The 22,809-nt window shown below is 35.4% G+C and overlaps 3 protein-coding genes across 4 annotated transcripts in view; 2 read left to right on the forward strand and 1 right to left on the reverse strand.

The window, feature by feature from the left end:
• Positions 1–491, forward strand: part of LOC107571361 (mitochondrial import receptor subunit TOM7 homolog) — an 11,495-nt gene extending 11,004 nt beyond the window's left edge. Inside the window, exons 2-3 of the mRNA XM_016257682.1 lie at positions 190–238; positions 319–491. Of these exons, the coding sequence (XP_016113168.1) occupies positions 190–238; positions 319–334 (65 nt within the window). The 3' untranslated portion in view covers positions 335–491. The remainder of the gene's footprint in view (positions 1–189; positions 239–318) is intronic.
• A 92-nt stretch (positions 492–583) lies between these two features.
• Positions 584–3,971, reverse strand: il6 (interleukin 6 (interferon, beta 2)). Its single transcript, XM_016257680.1, has 5 exons — positions 3,748–3,971; positions 3,450–3,658; positions 3,266–3,376; positions 2,432–2,575; positions 584–998 (listed from the first exon to the last, which is right to left on the reverse strand). The coding sequence occupies exons 1-5, from the start codon at positions 3,761–3,763 to the stop codon at positions 780–782; spliced, it is 699 nt and encodes a 232-aa protein (XP_016113166.1). The 5' UTR covers positions 3,764–3,971; the 3' UTR covers positions 584–779.
• A 15,777-nt stretch (positions 3,972–19,748) lies between these two features.
• LOC107571363 (rap guanine nucleotide exchange factor 5-like) overlaps positions 19,749–22,809 on the forward strand; it is a 75,990-nt gene continuing 72,929 nt past the window's right edge. For both annotated transcript variants that reach the window (XM_016257683.1, XM_016257684.1), the window contains exon 1: positions 19,749–20,048. In XM_016257683.1, the coding sequence (XP_016113169.1) occupies positions 19,893–20,048 (156 nt within the window). In that variant the 5' untranslated portion in view covers positions 19,749–19,892. The remainder of the gene's footprint in view (positions 20,049–22,809) is intronic.

The following is a 22,809-nucleotide window of genomic DNA, read 5'->3' on the forward strand; positions in this document are numbered from 1 at the left end:
CACACACACACACACACACACTAAATTATATGTATAGTTACTGATTAATGTATAATTACATTTTTATTTTTGTGTTAATTTTTATTGAAATGTGACCTGAAGCGGTTCATGACATTCCCGGTTCACGTTTCTGAATCTTCCAGGAATCAACAGAAACGTATGTTTTTAATGTATTTATTTCTCTCCCAGGATTCAAACGGGGAGCCGATCCGGGGATGCCTGAACCCACAGTCTTCAGGTGAGTTTTGAGAAGATCACAGTGTTTTAGCACAGAAAGCTGCTGGAGATGAGCATGGGATGATCTGTTTTGTCTGTCAGTTTGCTTTGGGGATGAAGACGCTCCTGACGGAGACTACAGCCTCCATGAAGACTCGTCGCTCGCTCGGATCTGAACTCAGTGCTGGGATGTAAATACTTCACTGTCAACACTTTTGTGTTATTTTAAGACTTTTGCTTCCTCTTTCTGGAACATTGCATTGAGAAAAAAACAATGTTTTCTTAGTTTTTTTTTATTGAATCTACGAAGATCATTGTAAGCAATCAGCATGTTCTCACGTTCTGTTTGAAACAAGTTCATAAATACATTCATAGGCACTGATTTTCAGTGTCGTGCAAATGAGAAGTAAATAGAAAATACTGGCACATAAATATTGCATTTATAAATATCAATGTTGCACAACATTCAATAAGTTAAAAGTACAGACTCATAAATATTAAATTATTCTGCCCTGAATGAAATATCTGCGATGGTCAATAAATAAAAATAATAGTTGAATAAACTAGTTCTTGTCGGAGCTCCAGTCTGCGGGTCTCTTCATGTCTTTTGCTCGGTGTGCAGTTTTGCGTTTGCTCATGTAATGGACGGCTCTGCACGTGTCGATCATCATGCTGGTGAAGTTGAACAGGATCGAATGCGTCGTAGTCTTGCGCGTCCACGCGGATCTGACCGATAGAGGAGCGCTGGAGATCTGATCCACCCCTCCGTCTGCTATCTGCAGCTGCAGGACCAAACAAACACCAGATGTGCTCATATGTGACACTGCTCATGAACAACTGATAATGAGCTCCGATCGGCAGGTTTTGTTGCTCTGAATGCTGAGAAGGCTTTATTTGGCCTGTTTGATGGCAGCCTATCACTAGTCGGTAAGCCTGGGTTTCCATGACTGGGATACTCCATAATCGACATGGTTTTATTTTTAAGTAATAGGTAACCATCTATTTATCAGTGAATGAATGAGGTTTGTTTTGACTAAGCTTCAACATGCAAAAAAAAAAAAATGTGTTAATGCAATAGCTAACATCAAAATATAAAAAATACAGTAATGTATAAGTCATCTAATAATAATAATGTAATTTAATAATATAAATATATTATATATGTGAGCCTGAAGCACAAAACCAGTCATAAGGGTAAATTTTTTGAAATATTAAATCAGATATGACACTATTTGGCCGAGATGCAACTATTTGAAAATCTGGAATCTGAGGGTGCAAAAAAATCTAAATATTGAGAAAATCATCTTTAAAGTTGTCCAAATGAAGTTCTTAGCAATGCATATTACTAATCAAAAATTAAGTTTAACATGATCTTTACTTAATATCCTAATGATTTTTGGCATAAAAAAAAAATCAATAATTTTGACCCATACAATGTATTGTTGTCTATTGCTACAAATATACCCCAGCGACTTAACACTGCTTTTGTGCTCCAGGGTCACCTCTGAAATATAAAATTACTAATAATTATATAATTTAATAATAGAAAATGTATAACAATGAAAAATATAATTATTAATTAGTATTACACCGTATTAGTCTTTGTTAATGTTGTTACAAAAAGCAAAATTATTTGTTTGTATTAGTTCATAATGCAATAGAAAATATTAACATACAACTTTCGATTTAAATATATATATTAATAAATGCTGCTAATTTGTAAATTAACACAACCTTTAGTTATTGTAAAACATTGCCTAAAATTTTAATGTTTATGCTCTTAAAAGAAATGCATTAAACTGCAACTTATTTAAAGATGACTGTATTTGATGTTTTATAAATATATATATATATATATATATATGTTGTTTTAATGTTTTATAAAAATGTAATCAATATAATCATAATTTAATCTCTTTTATTTGTATTAGTTATTTTCATATGTTTTATATTAATATAGCTACTTATATCTTTATTTTATTTTAATATTTTAATTCTAAACTGTTAGCAGATATTTTAATGTTTATGCTCTTGAAATGAAATTCCTCAAATAGGCAGGTGCATATAAATAAACAAAGAAAAGCAAATGCATTTTTTTTTTGGCAAAAATTGGCAAAGTTTGTGCTCTTAAACCTACGCTTTTATCAGTCAGTTTACAGATTGGTGGCTTTGTGAGGTCAGCTGGAGCGCCGTGGAGCCGTTGAGGTGTGTTTACCTGGCTGTTAATGGCCTCCAGCAGGCGCTTGGTCCCGCGTTTGATGTCCTTCACCAGGCTGGAGGTCAGGTTTTCGTTCTCGATCAAGCTCCAGTTCTCTTTATACCAGCTCAGGACGCTGTAAATGCGGCTCAGACACAAATCCTGAAACATTCGTGAGGTATGAGCATTTAGCAACACTTCAGTATTTGATGAAATCAAATGAAAACGTTCATCGCATCATGTGCTGGATAAAAGCTCTTGTTCAGCACTAAACTGCGTTACGTTTCTGTAACGGTAACAACCCGATATCAAACGTACAGTATCTTATTTTGTGAGATGAAGGGTTTGTATGAATTGGTTCGATGTGATTCGTAAGGAACCGTCGTTAGCGGGGCGTCAGCATGAAAAAATAGTGTTTTTGAACCATACTATAGTAAAGTACTTGTGGTAATTCTGTAGTTGCTGTGGTAATATAACAACTAGGGCTGTCAAAAAAAATAATATATAAAAATATAAATTACCTGTTAATATAGCTAAATAATATAAATAAAAACATATATAAAAAAAACTAATAACAATGTGATTTAATTTAAATATATAAAATATGAAATATATAAATAAAAAATGAAATGTATAATGCAATTTTACATCATTAAACTAAAATATAGTTTGTTCATATTAGTTCATAATGCATTAGAAAATGTTAAAAAGTATTTACAGAGACGATAAAAAAGTTTCAAAATTTGAATGTTATTGTTTTCAAATGTAAAATCAGCTTAGCAGAAGCATTCTCCTGATTAAACCGCGAGCCATAAATAAACCAGAGTCGTCTGAGAGGAAGCGTGTTCTTACTGCGCTGAAGTTTCTGGACAGACAGCCGTCAGAGGGTCTGAGGAGAGGAGTTGTGATCCTCACGCCTTCATACGCCGTCATGTTCACCGTCTCTCTGAAGTCCCTCTCAAACTGCAGACGGAGGAGCTCAAAGTTAGTTTGAGTAACACGAAGCATCTTTGCATTAGTGTGTGTAGAGACGCACCTGCTGGTCTCGCAGCATCTTGACGTCTCTGTGCAGATCTCTGGCCATCAGATGCCATTTCTGCCGCTCGCTCAGAGGACTCTTTCCCTCCACGTCCTGAACCTCGTCTCCAGATGTTTCGGAGAGTTCGGCCAGACCGCTGTAGGCAGGCACCGCATCCACCAGACTGAGGAACGCTGCCAGTACAGCAGACAGGAAGAGCGCTGCGTCTGCAGAGAAAGTGAGAGAGAGAGAGAGAGAAAGTGAAGAGCTGCGTCTGCTCACGAGATCCGTCCGATCGCTCAAACGCTGCACTCACTCTGAGCTGACGGCATCCTGATTGAGCAAGCTTGTGTGTGATGTCTTCAAGAAACCTCGGGAGACTTCTGAACAGCGCTTCTCAAGTGGTTTTATACACACACTTGAGGAGTTTCCACATCTCTCAACCCGCCTTTCAAACATTTTTCATCATTTAGGAAAACCGCCCTGATTCTGATTTTCATATAAGAATTTTTCTTTACTTTTCCCCCTCAAAACCCAGGATGCCACAAGTTGATTTAATGTTTTGGTACTCTTATTGTTTGACTGATTTAATTTATTTTTCTGAAAGTTTATACACACACACACACACACACATATATATATATATATTGGTCAAAGACGAAAAAGGGTTTAAGCATAAAACAATAAGTGTAATACTGCTTTAAATTGTTGTTGTTTCCCCCCCAAAAAAATTTAAAACAATTGTTTAATTTAATTGCAATTTTGTTTTAGTTTTTCTGAAAAAAGTCATACATTTTCCCCTGATTTACAGAAGAGACCCACTAAAATGCCATTCAGTGAAACGATCTTCTCCGGCATATTTACAACAAAAATCAATATATGACATATCATTTAAAACACAATAAAATTTAATATGCTCCCTTATTCTTTTATATATTTTAATATTTACACGTCAGAATAAGCATGTTGTTTGAATATTTACTTAAATATTGTGTTCCACTGAATGACGATGTAACATTATTTCAACCAAATTTTGACATTTTATTCTCCAAAAACTTATTTGAAACCTTAAAAGTAGACACTTTACTTACATTTAATGTGCTTTCTATGGACATATAATCACTTTTGTACATTTCTTTTGATGATCATAATGTCTTCGACCCATATATATATATATATATATATATATGAAGAGTTCATTTGCAAAAACCGATAATTCTGTTTTTAAAATGTTCAAAAATCCAGTTTTTTTTAAATCCTGCATTCCAATTAATATCAATCAAACTGCAGTTGGGTTGTTTTGATTAAATAATAATAACAACAACAAAAAAATACAACTAACTTAACACAATAAAAACATAACAGAATAAAAAACTGATTTATGAAAAAAAATGATTTATGAAAGTTTATAAAAAACGTTTTTGCTATATATATATACACATACATACACACGCTCACAGTGGAGATCAAAATTAGAGAATCTAAATCTTTAGAATCAATCTATTTTCTGAAATATTGTTCATCTTCATCGCTCAAAACTTTGAAGGAATATTAGCTGTAGGGTATACCACTGTCACATGTTTGACAAAATAACCAAGGCATTGCAACAAAAACCTTTATTTAGTGGAAACACAGTAATCAAAATGAGAGAACAGTAGCCACTGTAGCACAGAAGAAGATTACAGCTCAAATCCTGGAGGGGTACATGATGATCCGGTAAATGGTTCTTTCAGGTGCAATATTTAGATGCGAAGAGATGATGACTGCAAGTGTTTCTTTGGAGGTAACAAGAACACAATGACTGGAAGCGCTTCTTCCCTCCTTCTATAGCAATCAATCTGCTCTTACAATCTAATGAGTGTGATAGTGATTAACCTGACTAGTACTCATTCACACTTTCACATGTGCTGCTGATATGATTAGTCCATTAATGTTAGCTGGTCATTTTGTGTCAGGATCAAAAAACTGTGAAATTAGTTTTTTGTGAAAAGGTAATTTTTTGGCCAATTATTTAAAATGCATCTGATCACTCTACACAATAATCTAGAAACAATGTGAATGAACACCACAACAGCTAAAGCTGCAAACTTTGCAAAACACAACATTTATGTCACTGCCAAATCTTTTGGCCGTGACCGTACACACAGGTGCATCTCAAAAAATTAGAATGTTGTGAAAAGGTTCTTTTTTTTTCGTAACTTATTTCAAAATGTGAAACTTTCCTACGTTCTAGATTCATTGCATATATTTTGAGATACTGGATTTTTGACTTTCGTGAGCTGTAAGGCTCTAATCATCGAAATCAAAACAAAAAACTTTTAAAAATGTTTTACTTTACATGTAATGAATCTAGAAAATATGAACGTTTCACTTTTTGAAATAAGTAAAAAAAAAAAAAAAACTTTTTAAAAAATACGTTTATACACAAATACATTCTTTTTTTTAATTTACGGGTGTAGATGCCTATATATCCAGATGCCAGAAATCACGGTTCGGTACGTACCTCGGTTTTAGGGTCACGGTTCGATACGAGTTCGGTACAACAGGAATTTTTTTTTTCATTTATTTTGAAAAGACAGTATACGTGTAGCATGAGCAGTTGTTTTTGATTTGAATTAGATTGTATAATTTCAAGATTTAAAGCAAAAACAATGTTCTGACTGCTTTAAATTGTTGTTGTTTCCCCCCCCAAAAAATTTAAAACAATTGTTTAATTTAATTGCAATTTTGTTTTAGTTTTTCTGAAAAAAGTCATACATTTTCCCCTGATTTACAGAAGAGACCCACTAAAATGCCATTCAGTGAAACGATCTTCTCCGGCATATTTACAACAAAAATCAATATATGACATATCATTTAAAACACAATAAAATTTAATATGCTCCCTTATTCTTTTATATATTTTAATATTTACACGTCAGAATAAGCATGTTGTTTGAATATTTACTTAAATATTGTGTTACACTGAATGACGATGTAACATTATTTCAACCAAATTTTGACATTTTATTCTCCAAAAACTTATTTGAAACCTTAAAAGTAGACACTTTACTTACATTTAATGTGCTTTCTATGGACATATAATCACTTTTGTACATTTCTTTTGATGATCATAATGTCTTCGACCCATATATATATATATATATATATATATGAAGAGTTCATTTGCAAAAACCGATAATTCTGTTTTTAAAATGTTCAAAAATCCAGTTTTTTTTAAATCCTGCATTCCAATTAATATCAATCAAACTGCAGTTGGGTTGTTTTGATTAAATAATAATAACAACAACAAAAAAATACAACTAACTTAACACAATAAAAACATAACAGAATAAAAAACTGATTTATGAAAAAAAATGATTTATGAAAGTTTATAAAAAACGTTTTTGCTATATATATATACACATACATACACACGCTCACAGTGGAGATCAAAATTAGAGAATCTAAATCTTTAGAATCAATCTATTTTCTGAAATATTGTTCATCTTCATCGCTCAAAACTTTGAAGGAATATTAGCTGTAGGGTATACCACTGTCACATGTTTGACAAAATAACCAAGGCATTGCAACAAAAACCTTTATTTAGTGGAAACATCTATGGACATATAATCACTTTTGTACATTTCTTTTGATGATCATAATGTCTTCGACCCATATATATATATATATATATATATATGAAGAGTTCATTTGCAAAAACCGATAATTCTGTTTTTAAAATGTTCAAAAATCCAGTTTTTTTTAAATCCTGCATTCCAATTAATATCAATCAAACTGCAGTATGTTCTGACTTTAGATTTGTGAAACTATGCTACATAAGACACCTGCACAAAACCAAAACAGCAGACGGACTGAATGAAGATGCAGATTTATTCTCTGACAGCAGGTGGCGCTTGTGGAACAGCAGCGATACAGCGTTTTCTTGGTTACCGCTGTAAACAAAGCAGCTGCGCTTATAAACACTACTTTAATATGCATTATATGGTGGTAAGATGAAAAGAAAATGCCATTGAAGTATTTCTGAAGACGGTCAGTTCCTCTCAGAGATACATTCATATAACCCCCCCACATATTTGTCTTCCTATATAACCGTGAGCTTGATCTGCCTGATACGGTGTTTTCTCCTCTTTACAGACCTCATCAAAATGATTGCAAAATGCAGTTTGTGTGCAATTCTGGAATAGAGATCAGCCCAAATAAAACTAAAAACCGGTTTCCGATTTATAGCCGGCATGCCATCTGAACTCACCGTGACGGTTCGGGACGAGTAATTGTACAAGTTACTGTATATAGTGACTTGTAATATACGTTAACTTGCTGTTTATTGACACTGATGTAAGCAGGATTTTTGAAATGCACTTTCTGTTAAAAAAAAAAATACAAGTCAGTATAAACAAAAGTAGACCTTCCACTGCATGTCTTAATTTAATGTGTCAGTTATTAAATTATGCATTATAGGCTTTGGCAAACCATAAAGTGACTATAACAAATAAAGTTTTGGATGATAGAAATCAAAGAACGTATTATTAAATATTAATACTAATTACTATATTTAAGACTTTTGAACAAATGCACTGAGAATAAAATTTGACTTTAAAAGTTACTGAGATATTGACCTTGTGACAACTTGCCCCAGGCGTTGTTTATATCTTGTTAATAATCTCCAAGTGCAACTCTGATTGTTTTCAAAGAGAAACCGTCATTTCTAAACCCACAAATTTGCAGCTGTATGCATGATATACTATATTGCACTAAGTTTCTCATTTATATCATCCAGCATGAGTTAAATATCACATCTTTGAAAGAGTTTTCATAACGTATCTTGCAAACTGCTGCAAATATGTTTTCAGTTTCTAACGGTTTCTTTTATTGTAATTCTAAGAAAGGAAGCATCCATGCATGAGCTTTACAAATAAAAGAAATGAAAGTAATGTGTAAAAAGTAATGTCTCCGTCTTTTCCTTCTCTTTTTTAATTTCCGCTTTCTCGAAGTGATCTCATTCTGTAATATATCTGCTTTGATTGGAGTCGTTAAGGACCTCAGTGAAGACCTCAGGCCTCTGGTTAATATGCATATTGATTGTGATTTTTGCAACAGAGGATTCCCCTTCAGGAGGGGAAATATTCATGCGTGAAGCTGAGGAGATGTTATAATGGAGTGTGAGTGATATTATTTTGAGCAATTGTGGAAGTTTCCAGGTTTTGCTTCGGCCAAAAGGGACAAAAACCATGCCCTAGTTTTATTAAATAAAAATATTACTGGGTCTGTGGGTTTTTGTTGAGTGCTGAATATTTGCCTGAATATATAAATTATATAATTTAGGTTTTAATAATTTTTTTGGTCATATAGTTTTATTTTTATTTCAGATTTATTACTTTATTTCATTCATTTTGGTACTTAAACTTATTTCATTTAGTTTCAGTTTAGTTGTGAAGGTAACATTTTAGTTTTTAATTCGTTTTTACTTTTAAAATTTTCATCTAATTTTTATTATTTTTACACTTTTTTTTTTCTTAACTGTTTTAGCTAACAATAACAACGCTGCTCTTTAATTTTTAAATTTTTATTTTTTTTTCATTTTATCCGTGCCATTATTATTAATAGAAGCGACATACGAAGTATAGTTTGGACTTAAATTTTAAGTTTATAATTTTAAATCAAAACCATTTTCAGTGTATAAGAGGAGTGAAAAGTCCATTTTTAAGAGCAGATTTTAGTTTTCATGAATGCATTTTTATCTTTTTACTTTTTCCCCCTCTTAAAACTCGAAACTCTTAAAAAAAAAATGATTGATACAAGACTTCCATTGACACTTTTATTGATTTTTGTTGTTTTTATTAGATTTTAATTTTTTCATAGATGCCAATGTACAGTAAGGCATGTTGTCTCAATGGTAACTTGCTCTTTATTTTCACTGACGTAAGAAGAATATTTGAACTGCACATTTAAAAAAATATTCATTTTACTATTAATTCATTAGCTAATATTCCTTGTACATGCATCTCAACTTGATTCAGTGCACAGCTTTTTCATGTGCAGCACACCTACTACTATATATGCAAACTAGTTACTGTTAATTGCTACCAATTCCTGTACAATAAGGTTGCATTCTAACCCCTCTTAAAACTCAGTGAAAATGATTGATACAAGACTTCCATTGACACTTTTATTGATTTTTGTTGTTTTTATTAGATTTTAATTTTTTCATAGATGCCAATGTACAGTAAGGCATGTTGTCTCAATGGTAACTTGCTCTTTATTTTCACTGACGTAAGAAGAATATTTGAACTGCACATTTAAAAAAATATTCATTTTACTATTAATTCATTAGCTAATATTCCTTGTACATGCATCTCAACTTGATTCAGTGCACAGCTTTTTCATGTGCAGCACACCTACTACTATATATGCAAACTAGTTACTGTTAATTGCTACCAATTCCTGTACAATAAGGTTGCATTCTAACAATGCCTATACTTTGCCATTCTGCTGTTTATTTCCGTCTTTGGCACAAGATGCAGTGGGTGGTGATAGACGAGAAATGACAGTTTTGTAGCATTTCTTCTGCCATTTCATGGTTAATTTCTACAGCATGAAGCTCTGAGGTGAAGCAGCCCACAGCAGGAACCACGTTCTAGGTGTGATCTGTGATTTTGAAGAGATAACAAGGTGGTTCTTTGCCGTTATTCCACGAAAATTGGGTCATTAACGGATAAAGTGGTGAAAGTGTATCCTTTTTCTGAGAAGTCCTATCCGTATATCATAAATCTTTCTCATGACCTTGTATTTTGTACCCAGTTACCAGAGTGCTAGATCTGAATGTTAATCTAATTTATATAATAATTTGGAACAGATTTATAGATATAGTGATTTTGGTCTTTCACTATTTTTCAAGTTCTGTTAAATATACCAGCTTAGTGTGAACTTTAGTGCTGGTTTGTTGCCATTCACCAGTATAACCAAACTGGTTTACCAAGTTGGTTTTTGTGGTGAGGTTAATGGAGCAGAAGGTTTTGCTGGTTTAGATAAAGTCTTAATGGTTTAGATGTTTGGAAAGGCCGGTTGTCTGCAGTTTAAAATACTAGCATCTAAAACACAACATACACTGGTCTTTTGACCAGCAAGGAATGGAATAAGGAAGGAATGAGTAAAACCTGTTTATTGGGTTTATTTTACTCCTGTCGGAGTCAGCACATGTTGTGAAGTTGAGCTTAAACAAAAAAAAAATTTCACAGAAATATGTTGTAGTGAAACTACAGATGTGCAGATATAGATATTTTCACATTTATGCTAAGGTCCTTTTCCACAGAATTGAAGTGTGATTGTGTGGGTGTTTTTAGCTTTTGGGTTTCCGAAACTGTTTTTTTTTGGACACCAAATGTAACTGAAGTCAAGAGTGCAATGCAACCGCCGCAAACAGTACTGTTGAAAAAAGTGAATCAGACCTCAATGCTCCACAAATAGATTCTTACGCTTTTGAACTGAGCAACTTTAGATTTTCCGGCTTGAGCAAACACCGGCATCCTCGAGCAAAAATTGATCCATGACGAGTCACAGAAATGTGGTTAATGCCAAAGAGCCTGTGGTACATGTATGTAGAAACAGGCCCAAGCTTCAAGGGGTCATATGATGTTGCTGAATGAAATTAATGAAATGCAGTTTAAGGATAAAAAAACACATTATTTTCCACATACTGTACATTATTGTTTCTCCTCTATGCCCCGCCTTTCTGAAACGCGTCGATTTTTACAAAGCTCATCGTCTGAAAAGCGAGGTGTGCTGTGATTGGCCAGCTATCCAGTGCGTTGTGATTGGCCGACTCCGCTTCGTCCACGGTGAAAGTCGATCCGGCGATCCACAGCGCAAAGTTGTTGTATTTCTCCAGGCATGACGAAGCAGATATCGTCCTCTTTTGGAAGACCAAACAAAGTAGTTTCGCTTTCACAACGAAGCACACAGCGTCTTCACGACATGGCGTGAACAACAACAACAATACTACAGCGAGAATAAAAGTTACGCCTTCTTTCTTTGCGTGAACATTTGGGCGGCGTTATGCAAATCTTCCCACATAGTGATGTAGACATGTGGGGGCGTGTTAGAACGAGGCGTTTTAGGTAGGCGTGGTTGACTCTTAACTTTTATAAAGAATATCTCTTTGAATTTGAGACTTTAGTCTTTTCAACTTTACAGATCTTCTTTATGCACCAAGAGCTTGTAACACTCCAAAGAGAAAGGAAAAATTGAAATCGCATCATATGACCCCTTTAAGCCAAAATGTGAGAGTTTTGCTGAGCTAAGCATTTTCTCCAGCGATTGCCACAGAGAAATCTCTCGCGTCACTCTCTCACTGTGCACACGTGCATGAAATGATGATTTGCAGATGTGAATTGCAGCATGCATCTTCAAGACAACAGGGTAGAAGAAATAGTTGGACTCGTGATGTTCTGCATAATGAAGAAACGGCTAGGCAGGATGCAAGATTACATGTTTGATGAATCAGACATGTGTAGTACTTGTATAGCAAGTTGTTAGCAACATACACTGTAAAAAAAAAAAAAAAGAAGGAAAGTATACTGATCATTTCCTGTGAAGACACATTAGAGATTTCCCTTAGCTCTTAAACACAATGCAATGCAAAATAAAAATCAATACGGAAAATTCCTTTATATTAATACAGTTCGTTGTGTCCTATTTTAATGATTTTTTTACAGTGTACATTTAAACAACATTGTGCCTTCAAAATGCACATGTGTATAATTTGTTGTTGTAGAACAAAATGTGAAGGTTTCTATTCTTTGTATGTATAATAACGAAACCCATTAGAAATTGGTTAAAAATGTTTACAGTTGAAAATAGTTGAGGGAACCAACGGTTAAAGTTTGGCCAACAAATTGACTACATGCTCTGTTAAAATGTTCATGAATGTATTAAAACGTTTAATTTGACATCTTTCTTAAGGAACGTTTCATTGCGTGTTTTAAATAACGAGTAACCATTGAAGTCAGACAGTTGAGCGCCTGCCGTTGGGATCAGTATCTGCCATGTAGCTACATCACAAAACATAAGTCATTATTTATAATTTTAACGGGTAATTCTGAGAAATGTAATACTTTTTTAACTTAAAACTTATTTAAGATGACTTTAAGATGATGTTTAAGATAGTGAAAAGACCATTTGGACTCCGCGAGACGAATCTCCGCCGATTGCCACAAGAATTTGCATAAAAAGTTGATGAATACATTAACTTAGCGAGTCAGATCGCTAGTCTTGAAGGTCTGGACAAGACCAGCGTTGGGGAAAAAACACAATTTTTGCCAAATCTTTATGCCAAGTTTAGGGAGATTTTCTGGTTTTGGTGGTTTCCCCTCAAATCCATCCACAGAGAAAATTTGGAGGACTCTCCCTTTCTGAAACAGCTGCCGGGTAATTGACTTTCAAATTAAGTTTACCACAATAACCCTCTTTCTTTCTTTCTTTCTTTCTTTGTCACGTGACTGTACAATTATATGTATAAGTATAACGTGAATTATGCTTTTAATTATAAAAGTTTCGGTGTGCCATTTTTTCACACAGAATAGGATCCTCTGTTTGAACAAGACTTTACAAAAGTTCTGTAAAGCAAACACAAGATGGCAGTAAAATACTTATTCCAGTAATGCCCAGTTTAGTTTACATGTTTTAAACACAGTTAATACTTATTATAGCCTAATATTTAAAGTAAGGCATGACAGTGTGTCCTGGAACAATATTCTTGTCAAAAATAGTAACTTCAAAGGAACAGTTCACCCAAAAATGAAAAAAACAAACAGTTGATGGTAACCATTGACTTCCATAATATGGGGAAAAAATACTATGGATACCAGCAACTGTTTGGTTACCAACATTCTTCAAAATATCTTTGTGTTGAACAGAAGAAAGAAACGCACAGTTTGGAACAGCCTGAGGGTGAGTTAATGCTGATAAAATTTTCATTTTTGGGTGAACTATCCCTTTAAACCAGTTAAATCGGCTTGAAGCCTAACTCTAAAATCTGACTGGTTGCTAGCGATGTTTCACCAACACTGATACTGTTCACGCAGGACCGTTTGCTTGGGTTGGTACCAAGCCGCCTCTCCTCTCTTTTTTGGAGGTTGTGTTCTGTTAGAGAGGCATGGGTGTTGTTCAATATTTAATCAAGGGTGTGTTTGAAGATCTGTCTGTGTGTGAGAGCAGTAACTGGAGAGGAGAAGGTTTAAGATGAAAGACTTTCTTCACTCTCTTTTCTCACTTTCACATGCAGATGCTCTTCTGTGGGACTCAGCATCAGACGGGACGCAGCTTTCAAGAAAGCTCGCTGTTTGAGAGAGAGAGAGAGTGTGTGTGTGTGTGTGTGTGTGTGAGAGAGAGAGTGAGTGTGTGTGAGAGAGAGAGAGTGTGTGTGTGTGTGTGTGTGTGATGTAGCTACATCACAAAACATAAGTCATTATTTATAATTTTAACGGGTAATTCTGAGAAATGTAATACTTTTTTAACTTAAAACTTATTTAAGATGACTTTAAGATGATGTTTAAGATAGTGAAAAGACCATTTGGACTCCGCGAGACGAATCTCCGCCGATTGCCACAAGAATTTGCATAAAAAGTTGATGAATACATTAACTTAGCGAGTCAGATCGCTAGTCTTGAAGGTCTGGACAAGACCAGCGTTGGGGAAAAAACACAATTTTTGCCAAATCTTTATGCCAAGTTTAGGGAGATTTTCTGGTTTTGGTGGTTTCCCCTCAAATCCATCCACAGAGAAAATTTGGAGGACTCTCCCTTTCTGAAACAGCTGCCGGGTAATTGACTTTCAAATTAAGTTTACCACAATAACCCTCTTTCTTTCTTTCTTTCTTTCTTTGTCACGTGACTGTACAATTATATGTATAAGTATAACGTGAATTATGCTTTTAATTATAAAAGTTTCGGTGTGCCATTTTTTCACACAGAATAGGATCCTCTGTTTGAACAAGACTTTACAAAAGTTCTGTAAAGCAAACACAAGATGGCAGTAAAATACTTATTCCAGTAATGCCCAGTTTAGTTTACATGTTTTAAACACAGTTAATACTTATTATAGCCTAATATTTAAAGTAAGGCATGACAGTGTGTCCTGGAACAATATTCTTGTCAAAAATAGTAACTTCAAAGGAACAGTTCACCCAAAAATGAAAAAAACAAACAGTTGATGGTAACCATTGACTTCCATAATATGGGGAAAAAATACTATGGATACCAGCAACTGTTTGGTTACCAACATTCTTCAAAATATCTTTGTGTTGAACAGAAGAAAGAAACGCACAGTTTGGAACAGCCTGAGGGTGAAAAAAATGCATAGAAAAAATGGGTGTGTGTGAGAGAGTGTGTGTGTGAGAGAGAGAGAGAGAGAGAGTGTGTGTGCACGTCTGAGAGTGTGTGTGTGCGCGCGTCTGTGAGAATGTGTGTGTGGGTCTGTGAGAGTGTGAGAGTGTGTGTGTGGGTCTGTGAGAGTGTGTGTGTGTCTGTGAGAGTGTGTTTATGTATATATGATTCTAATATGATACATATGCAATATTACAGTTACAGTTTTGTTAAATGTCACTTTTTTATTATAAATATTTATTTACAATAAGATACATTTTAACTGTAAAAGGACATGTCATATTAGAATTATGTGTATATATATATATATATATATATATATATATATATGTAAAAGATAAATCTGTATGATAAATATAGTGCACATTTTTATTATAAATAATTTAGCTTTGAAAAAAGTTTTATAGTAAAAGTTACGTATCATATTAAACAATATGATCATTTTTCATCATAAATAGGCAGTTAACATAATGTTTTCACTGTGTCTTCATGAAATATATTTTTTTATATTTAAAAATAAGTGCATTCAGAATTTCCTGAAGAAAAATAATGCAATTCATTATGCAATTTCAAGAGAAATATGAGAAAATAACGTTCTCCAGTGTTGAATATAGGATAAGAGTTTTCTGAAACTAATGATTGAATCACATATGTGTTTTCTTTCATTAATGATTGTTTTGTTAAAATCAAATAAAACAATATCTGGAATATCATAGACACATCATGATGGATTAAATATATTCTACACATTAAAATAGACATGTTTCCAGTTACAGTTTTGTTAAATGTCACTTTTTTTATTATAAACATTTATTTACAATAAGATACATTCTAACTGTAAAAGGACATGTCATATTAGAATTATATATATGTGTATATATATATATATATATAAAAAATGTAAAAGATAAATCTGTATGATAAATATAGTGCACATTTTTATTATAAATTTAACTTTGAAAAAACAAGTTTTATAGTAAAAGTTACGTATTATGTTAAACAATATTTTAATTTTTCATCATAAATAGGCAGTTAACAATGTTTTCACTGTGTCTTCATGAAATATATATTTTAATATTTAAAAATAAGTGCATTCAGAATTTCCTGAAGAAAAATAATGCAATTCATTATGCAATTTCAAGAGAAATATAAGAAAATAACATTCTCCAGTGTTGAATATAGGATGAGAGTTTTCTGAAACTAATGATTGAATCACATATGTGTTTTCTTTCATTAATGATTGTTTTGTTAAAATCAAATAAAACAATATCTGGAATATCATAGACACAGACAACATGATGGATTAAATATATTCTACACATTAAAATAGACATGTTTCCTTATTTAATCACTGTTTCTCTCTCTTTCTGCAGATCCTCGAGACTGAACACCTGCTTCCCCCTGTGTTCTTCCTGTCATCCAACACCTCGGCGTTACACCTGAAATTAGAACACACACACACAACACACACACCAGCCCCAGTCAACTCCACCGGGACGAGCCGTTAGGTACCTCTAACACACGCACACATACACACACACACACTCTCTCACACACACACACGCACGCACACTCACACAACACACACACTCACACAACACACACACACACTCTCACACACTCACACACTCTCTCTCACAGACGCACGCACACAACACACTCACACAACACACACTCACTCACACAACACACACACACACACAAACACACACTCTCACACATTCTCACACTCTCTCACACGCACACACTCTCTCACGCACGCACACACACACACACACACACACGCTGGTGTCCTCCAGGCATGTGCTCCATTCAGCCGTGTAGAGGTGATCTTTCATTTTGACAGATCATCAGCTTTTCTTTCATGTGAGATGTGGAGACACTGGTTTCCGAGCGCGACCGTTCGCTTTTAACGTCTTCATACAGTGAGAAGCAGGCCTCGGCTTTAGATCAGCTCATGGATCGTGAACGCTTTGCTTATTCCGAAAGCATCCTGGAGGTTTAAGCTTCGTGGCTGAGGGGGCGGCACGGTTTCTGTCCCATCATGCATCTGTGAGCAGCGCGGACGCCTGCCAACCTGTTAATGCATAACAACCCCAGGCGTCATCAAACACATGCCAGAGCACCCAAACAATCTGTGTCTAATCAGAGACCTGCTTCTGACCTTGTAACTGACAAACATCGAGTGATAACTCCATTACATGATGCTGGAAAACACTTGATGTGTTTCGTATGGAATCAAGGATCACGAACAGCAGTCTTAAGAGACAAACAGCCTGATCAATGCTTTAACACAGCGTCCCGTCCCAAGAAACACCACAGAGCTGAGGATCAAACTATTGATGTGAACCTTGGAACATTGATATTGATTTCACACTGATTCATTTATTCAGACATGTGGGTCGTACTAGATGTGTCCTTTAGCTGCTGAGATCTGTGTCCCTTTCAGTGGCCAATAAGATGTATCCACTGATCGTTTAAAATGTGAATATAAAAAAAATATGTATATATTTTTTAATATTTTCTGCTGAAATTGTTGGATTCTTTTTGACACACCTGTATTGTTCATATGAATAAATTTAACTGAATTGTCAACCTTGCATTCAGAACTTAAATATATATTCTGAAATAAAATAAATATAATATTTGTAACAGGGCTGACGAGACGTGAGACGTGCGGATCCATATGCAAAGCTTTATTAGACAGAGACATGATCATAAGACAGGCAGGGTCAGAACACAGGCATATGGCGGGCAAAACACAAGAACAGTCACAGGGCTAGCGAAGGTCACCGATGGGCAGACAGAATCGGAAGGGACAAGACTAAGGGAGAAATCCAAGAAACCAGGCGAAGATCAAGAACCGAGAAAACAGCTAGGGCTAAGGCAAGGAAAATCACTAGGGCTCCGTAATGTAGCTATCTGGGGGAAGATAAGCGCTACACAATACTCAGCAGAGGGAAGGGATCAGAGTGAGTGTTAAATAGTGAGGGAGTGATATGAAACAGCTGGGTGCAATCAGTGTAAACAGCTGTGTGCAATCTGTGCTGAGTGCAATCAGTGCAATGCATGATGGGAAATGTAGTCCGGGGTGATGTGCAACAGTGTGTAGTGCGAGAGTCAATGAAATTGGAAGTTCATGGACCGGATTCGTGACAATATTATTTTGAACAGAATAATAATAATCATAATAATAGTTTCCATATAAAATATTTTCTGCTGAAATTGTTTTGGGTTCTATCTTTAAATATAAAAAAAATTTAATTGCATTCCTAACTTAAATTTCAAGATCAGAAATGAGACAAATGCAATAAAATTCTCCTTAATTGTGAACTTGGGTGTAGAGGAAGCCGGTCAGTAAGAGGTTAAACGGTTCTGTGCATCTCATTGATCCGGACCAGCTGGGAAAAATCGGTTTTGGCTCGACTGTGTCTCTTAGAAAACACAGGGTAAGAATGATATAAAATGGGCTATTTTGGGCCGCCAAATCAGTAAATTGCAGCACAAAATAATAACCCACCAATCAGTGGATTTTATGTGCTAAAAATCCAGATCTGAGCTAAGGAGCAGTGAAAGAAAAAAAAATGTCAGGTTTAAGAAGTGTTTAAACATTGCATTAATATTTATTTGAATTATCACTCTGTAGGTTATGCATTTCTATGTCTGGAATGCTTTTGTCTTACAAACTTATTTGTCATCTGAACATTTTTCACCTAATATAGGCTATTTAGGCCTACTTGAACCTGAGATTTTAAAATAAATATTAAAAAAATGAAGTATCACATTTGCATGTTCATTGGTTCTCTGACGTTGGTTATGGTCACATGCAATATTTAATGCACTTCATGTTGTTAATAACAACAAATGCATATATTTTCTGTGTATTTTTATGTCAATATGGTGTCTGGAATCAATTTGATAAACGAGTTAGGTCAAAAGTAATCTAAAAGTAATCTGATTACATTACCTAAAATGTGTAATGTAATGGATTGCGTTACTAACTACAATTTTTGTCATGTAGCCTCATTTGGAATCAGTAACCGTTTACAATTTGTAAGTAATCTACCCAGCTCTGGCTGAATCATTACGGAGTAATCACAGCACTGGGAATATTATAGTTTAATGTTGATTTCAAGAGTGTCTGCTTTACCTTTCAGGTAAACACGTGTTTACTTCAGGAGCGGTTGTCCCCAGAAGTTATCCGATAGCTGAAGTTAGCTAATAAAATAACTGACAGAACCTCTGTTTTACTAGTGAACTGATTCCTACGCGACATAGGCTAAATATGTATTTTATTACAAGTTTTCTTATAGATGCAGATTTCATAGAAGTCTGTCGAATGTGCTCATTTGTGACCCTAGAGCATTTGAAGTCAAGTCACCTTTATTTATATAGCGCTTTTAACAATACAGATTGTGTCAAAGCAACTGAACAGCATTAATTAGGAAAATAGTGTCAATAATGCAAAATGACAATAGTTAAACACTCACTTTTCAGTTTAAGCAGTGTTAAGTCGCTGGGGTATATTTGTAGCAATAGCCAACAATGCATTGTATGGGTCAAAATGATTGATTTTTCTTTTATGCCAAAAATCATTAGGATATTAAGTAAAGATCATGTTCTGTGAAGATATTGTACATTTCCTACCGTAAATGTATCCAAACTTAATTTTTGATTAGTAATATGCATAGCTAAGAACTTAATTTGGACAACTTTAAAGATGATTTTCTCACTATTTAGATTTTTTTGCACCCTCAGATTCCAGTTTTTCAAATAGTTGCATCTCAGCTAAATATTGTCCTCCTATCCTAACAAACCATACATCAATGCAAAGCTTATTTATTCAGCTTTCAGATAATTGTGTCAAAATGATGACTGGTTTTTGTGGTCCAGTGTCACATTTAGCCAGCGGAGGTGTGTGTGTGTGTGTGTGTGTGTGTGTGATCGCTGGGTGGAGCAGCAGTGTACGGCAGGTCTCGTCTCTCATTGCGGCGGCTGGAGATCCATCGAGCGGCGGCGGAATGTCGCTCCGCTGTCCGTGTGCGTGAAGAGCAGGTGGAGGCAGAGGAGGAGGAGGAGGATGGAGGAATCCGACAGCATCCCCTGCACCGCGGAGGACGGACTCCTGTCGAGCTGGAGATGGAACAGAACCGCCAGGGATCAGGTCCAGATCAAGCAGAAGATCCGAGATCTGCCCGGATTACTAAAGCACGGACTGAACCTGCGCAAAAAGAGCGTGAGTTCCCAATATATGCGCGAGGAAGAATGTGTGTTGCGTGATCGATACACCACCCATATCCCCCATCACTGAAATGATAATGCTGTGGATGCGCACGAACATGCTCACGTTACGATTGATGCGTGTTGCCAATGCATTAATGCGTTATTACAGATGTCATTGATTATGAAGGAGAGGCTGATTTTATTTTTTTTTTAAGTCGTGGTATCTAAGGCAACAGAGATCCACACACACACACACACACACACACACACACACACACACCTGCTGTAACTTCCCAACATGAAAATAGAAAATGTTCTGCGGTTCATATTTGCTGAATTTGATTAATATTCTTTGCAATATTGCGCCCTTATACAAGTTACCATGGCAACCATAGTTTCAGCCAAAGTACCAATACATCAGTTTTGTAACTGCTGTTAAATGGTGAATTAATATGGGATGCTGTGGGAGTATTCCTGTCATTTTTGTGTAATTTCTTTTTCACATTAATCACAATAATAGATAGAAACGGGTTACCATAGTACGTTTTGTAATGGTAGAATGATATGTTTAAAGCCTGAATGAGTCAGTGAGGGGGTTCACAAAACATACCTTTTGTAAACACCTTAAATTGTGGTATTTGCAGACTTTCTTGAAGTCATTTTGTGCGCCATGTAAATACAGCTGTAAAAACTGAGCTGTAAAATAGCTGATATATAGGCTAATTGTTGTATGAATATTGTTCTGCAGCTGAATAGAATATGCAGTATTATCGGAATATTGCATAATGTGGTTGCTTTTATTTAAAAGATACTCAATATGACATAATGAGAGCAAAGGTTCTAATTGGAACCTTTATATTTTCAAGTGACCGTGTAAATATATGCTATTCAAATGCTGTGATCATTAGGTGTCTGATAGCATAATTGAACCGTCACAGTAGGTTTTTTGTGGATTGTATGGAAAGAGCTGATATATATTCTGTTTATACACTTGTGGCGTGACAGAGGGGCTATTCAGCGCTTCAGAGGCTTGAAGACAGGAATTGTGTGTGTTTGGGTGATCACCTCTTAGTTGTATAAGGCCTGATTAATCGTGAGGATGAGAGGAAATCCACAGTGATCAATGAAGCCTTTTGTAACTCTTGAGTTTTATTCAGTAACTTCTGTTGTTTGTAGACTTTCCAGCATGAACATAGTGTTCTTCAGTGTTTCATCTGTTTGTCTCTGATGTGTTGCTTGAGATGTCTTTTACCGTGAGGGCTCTTACGGCTTCGAACAGAATGTTTGGTTCAGGCTCATTTGACTCAATTCATCCTCCCCGGGGTGATTAGAGAATTCAAAAATGAAAGCCTCATTAGTACTAAATGAGAAACAAATATTACACTCGTGACATTTGTTTCCTTGTGTGCTGCAATGACGGCAACTACTGGAGCATCTGTTTATCAGGTTCTGCTGCTGTAAAATACAACTGCAAGTAAAAAAAAATAAAGGCTTTAACAGCTGATGCTATAGGAGAACCTTTTAGAGTCCAAATAATCCCAAAAGAGAACCTTTTTCTGTAATGTTATACACTGAAAACCCAACTATCGTTGTCAATGATAAACCAATCAAGTTCATCATTACTTAACTCATCCAAAGATGTAGATGAGTTTGTTTCTTCATTAGATTTGTAGAAATGTAGCATTGCATCAGTGTCTCAGCAATGGATGCTCTGCAGTGAATGGGTGCCGTCAGAATGAGAGTCCAAACAGCTGATAAAAACATCACAATAATCCACACCACTCCAGTCCATCAGTTAATGTTGTAACGGGGCTGACAAGACGTGAGACATGTGGATCCATCTGCAGGCTTTATTTTAGAGACGTGGTAAACAGGCAGGGTCAAAACACTGGCAAACAGGTATATGGCGGGCAAAACACAAGAATAGTCACAGGGCTAGCGTAGGTCACCGATCAGCAGACAGAATCACAGGGGCGAGACGAGAGGGAGAAATCCAAGAAAACAGGCAAAGATCAAAAACCGCAAAAACAGGCAAGGCAAAGCAAGGAAAATACGGAGACTCGGAAAGGGGTACAGGCTAAACAATACTCAGCCGAGAAATGTGGTTAGAGTGGGTGTTATATAGTGAATGAGGTGATTAGAAACAGCTGTGTGCAATCAGTGCAATCAGGGCAGTGTGCAAATTGTGCAAAGAATGATGGGAAATGTAGTCCGGGGTGCTATGCAACAGTTTGTGTAGTGCGAGAGTCAATGTAAATGGAAAGGGTGACATCTGGTGGTGAATAAACAGAAGTCCATGGACTGAATTCGTGACAAATGTCTTGAGAAGTGAAAAGCTGTGTGTTTGTAAGAAACAAATCCACCATTAAGATGTCTTTAACTTCAAACCGTTGCTTCTGGCTTAAATATGAATTCATAATAATGCTTCCTGCAGTGAAAAAAGTCCATCTCCTGTTGTCTCTCACATCAAAATCCAGCCACATATTTGTTTAGAGCTGTTTTGGACTGTTTTGGCTTGTGAACAGTGCTTGATCTGTGCAGATTTCAGCACATTTCTGATTCAGACAGACCACTTTTTCATTGGAAGAAGTGTTATTATGGATTATTGGACTCAAGTGATGGTTTGAAGTTAAAGACGTCTTAATCTCGGACATGCGATGGCGCCGCAGACGGCAGCCTCGGTGTTTGTTTAAGATATACATTAAAGGTGACATATCATGAAAATCAGACTTTTTCAGGTTTTAAGTGCTATAATCAGGTCCCCGGTGCATCTA

This window comes from Sinocyclocheilus grahami, unplaced genomic scaffold (assembly GCF_001515645.1).
Source record: "Sinocyclocheilus grahami isolate Dianchi unplaced genomic scaffold, SAMN03320097.WGS_v1.1 scaffold1585.1, whole genome shotgun sequence".
NCBI classification, from domain to species: Eukaryota; Metazoa; Chordata; class Actinopteri; order Cypriniformes; family Cyprinidae; genus Sinocyclocheilus; species Sinocyclocheilus grahami.

Excerpts from the sequence above, each read along its gene's own strand:
- il6 (XM_016257680.1), bottom strand. Across the intron at positions 3,377-3,449 it reads AGATGCTGCGAGACCAGCAG|TTTGAGAGGGACTTCAGAGA; the intron begins GTGCGTCTCTAC and ends CTCCGTCTGCAG. Across the intron at positions 2,576-3,265 it reads TGTCCAGAAACTTCAGCGCA|GATTTGTGTCTGAGCCGCAT; the intron begins GTAAGAACACGC and ends CGAATGTTTCAG.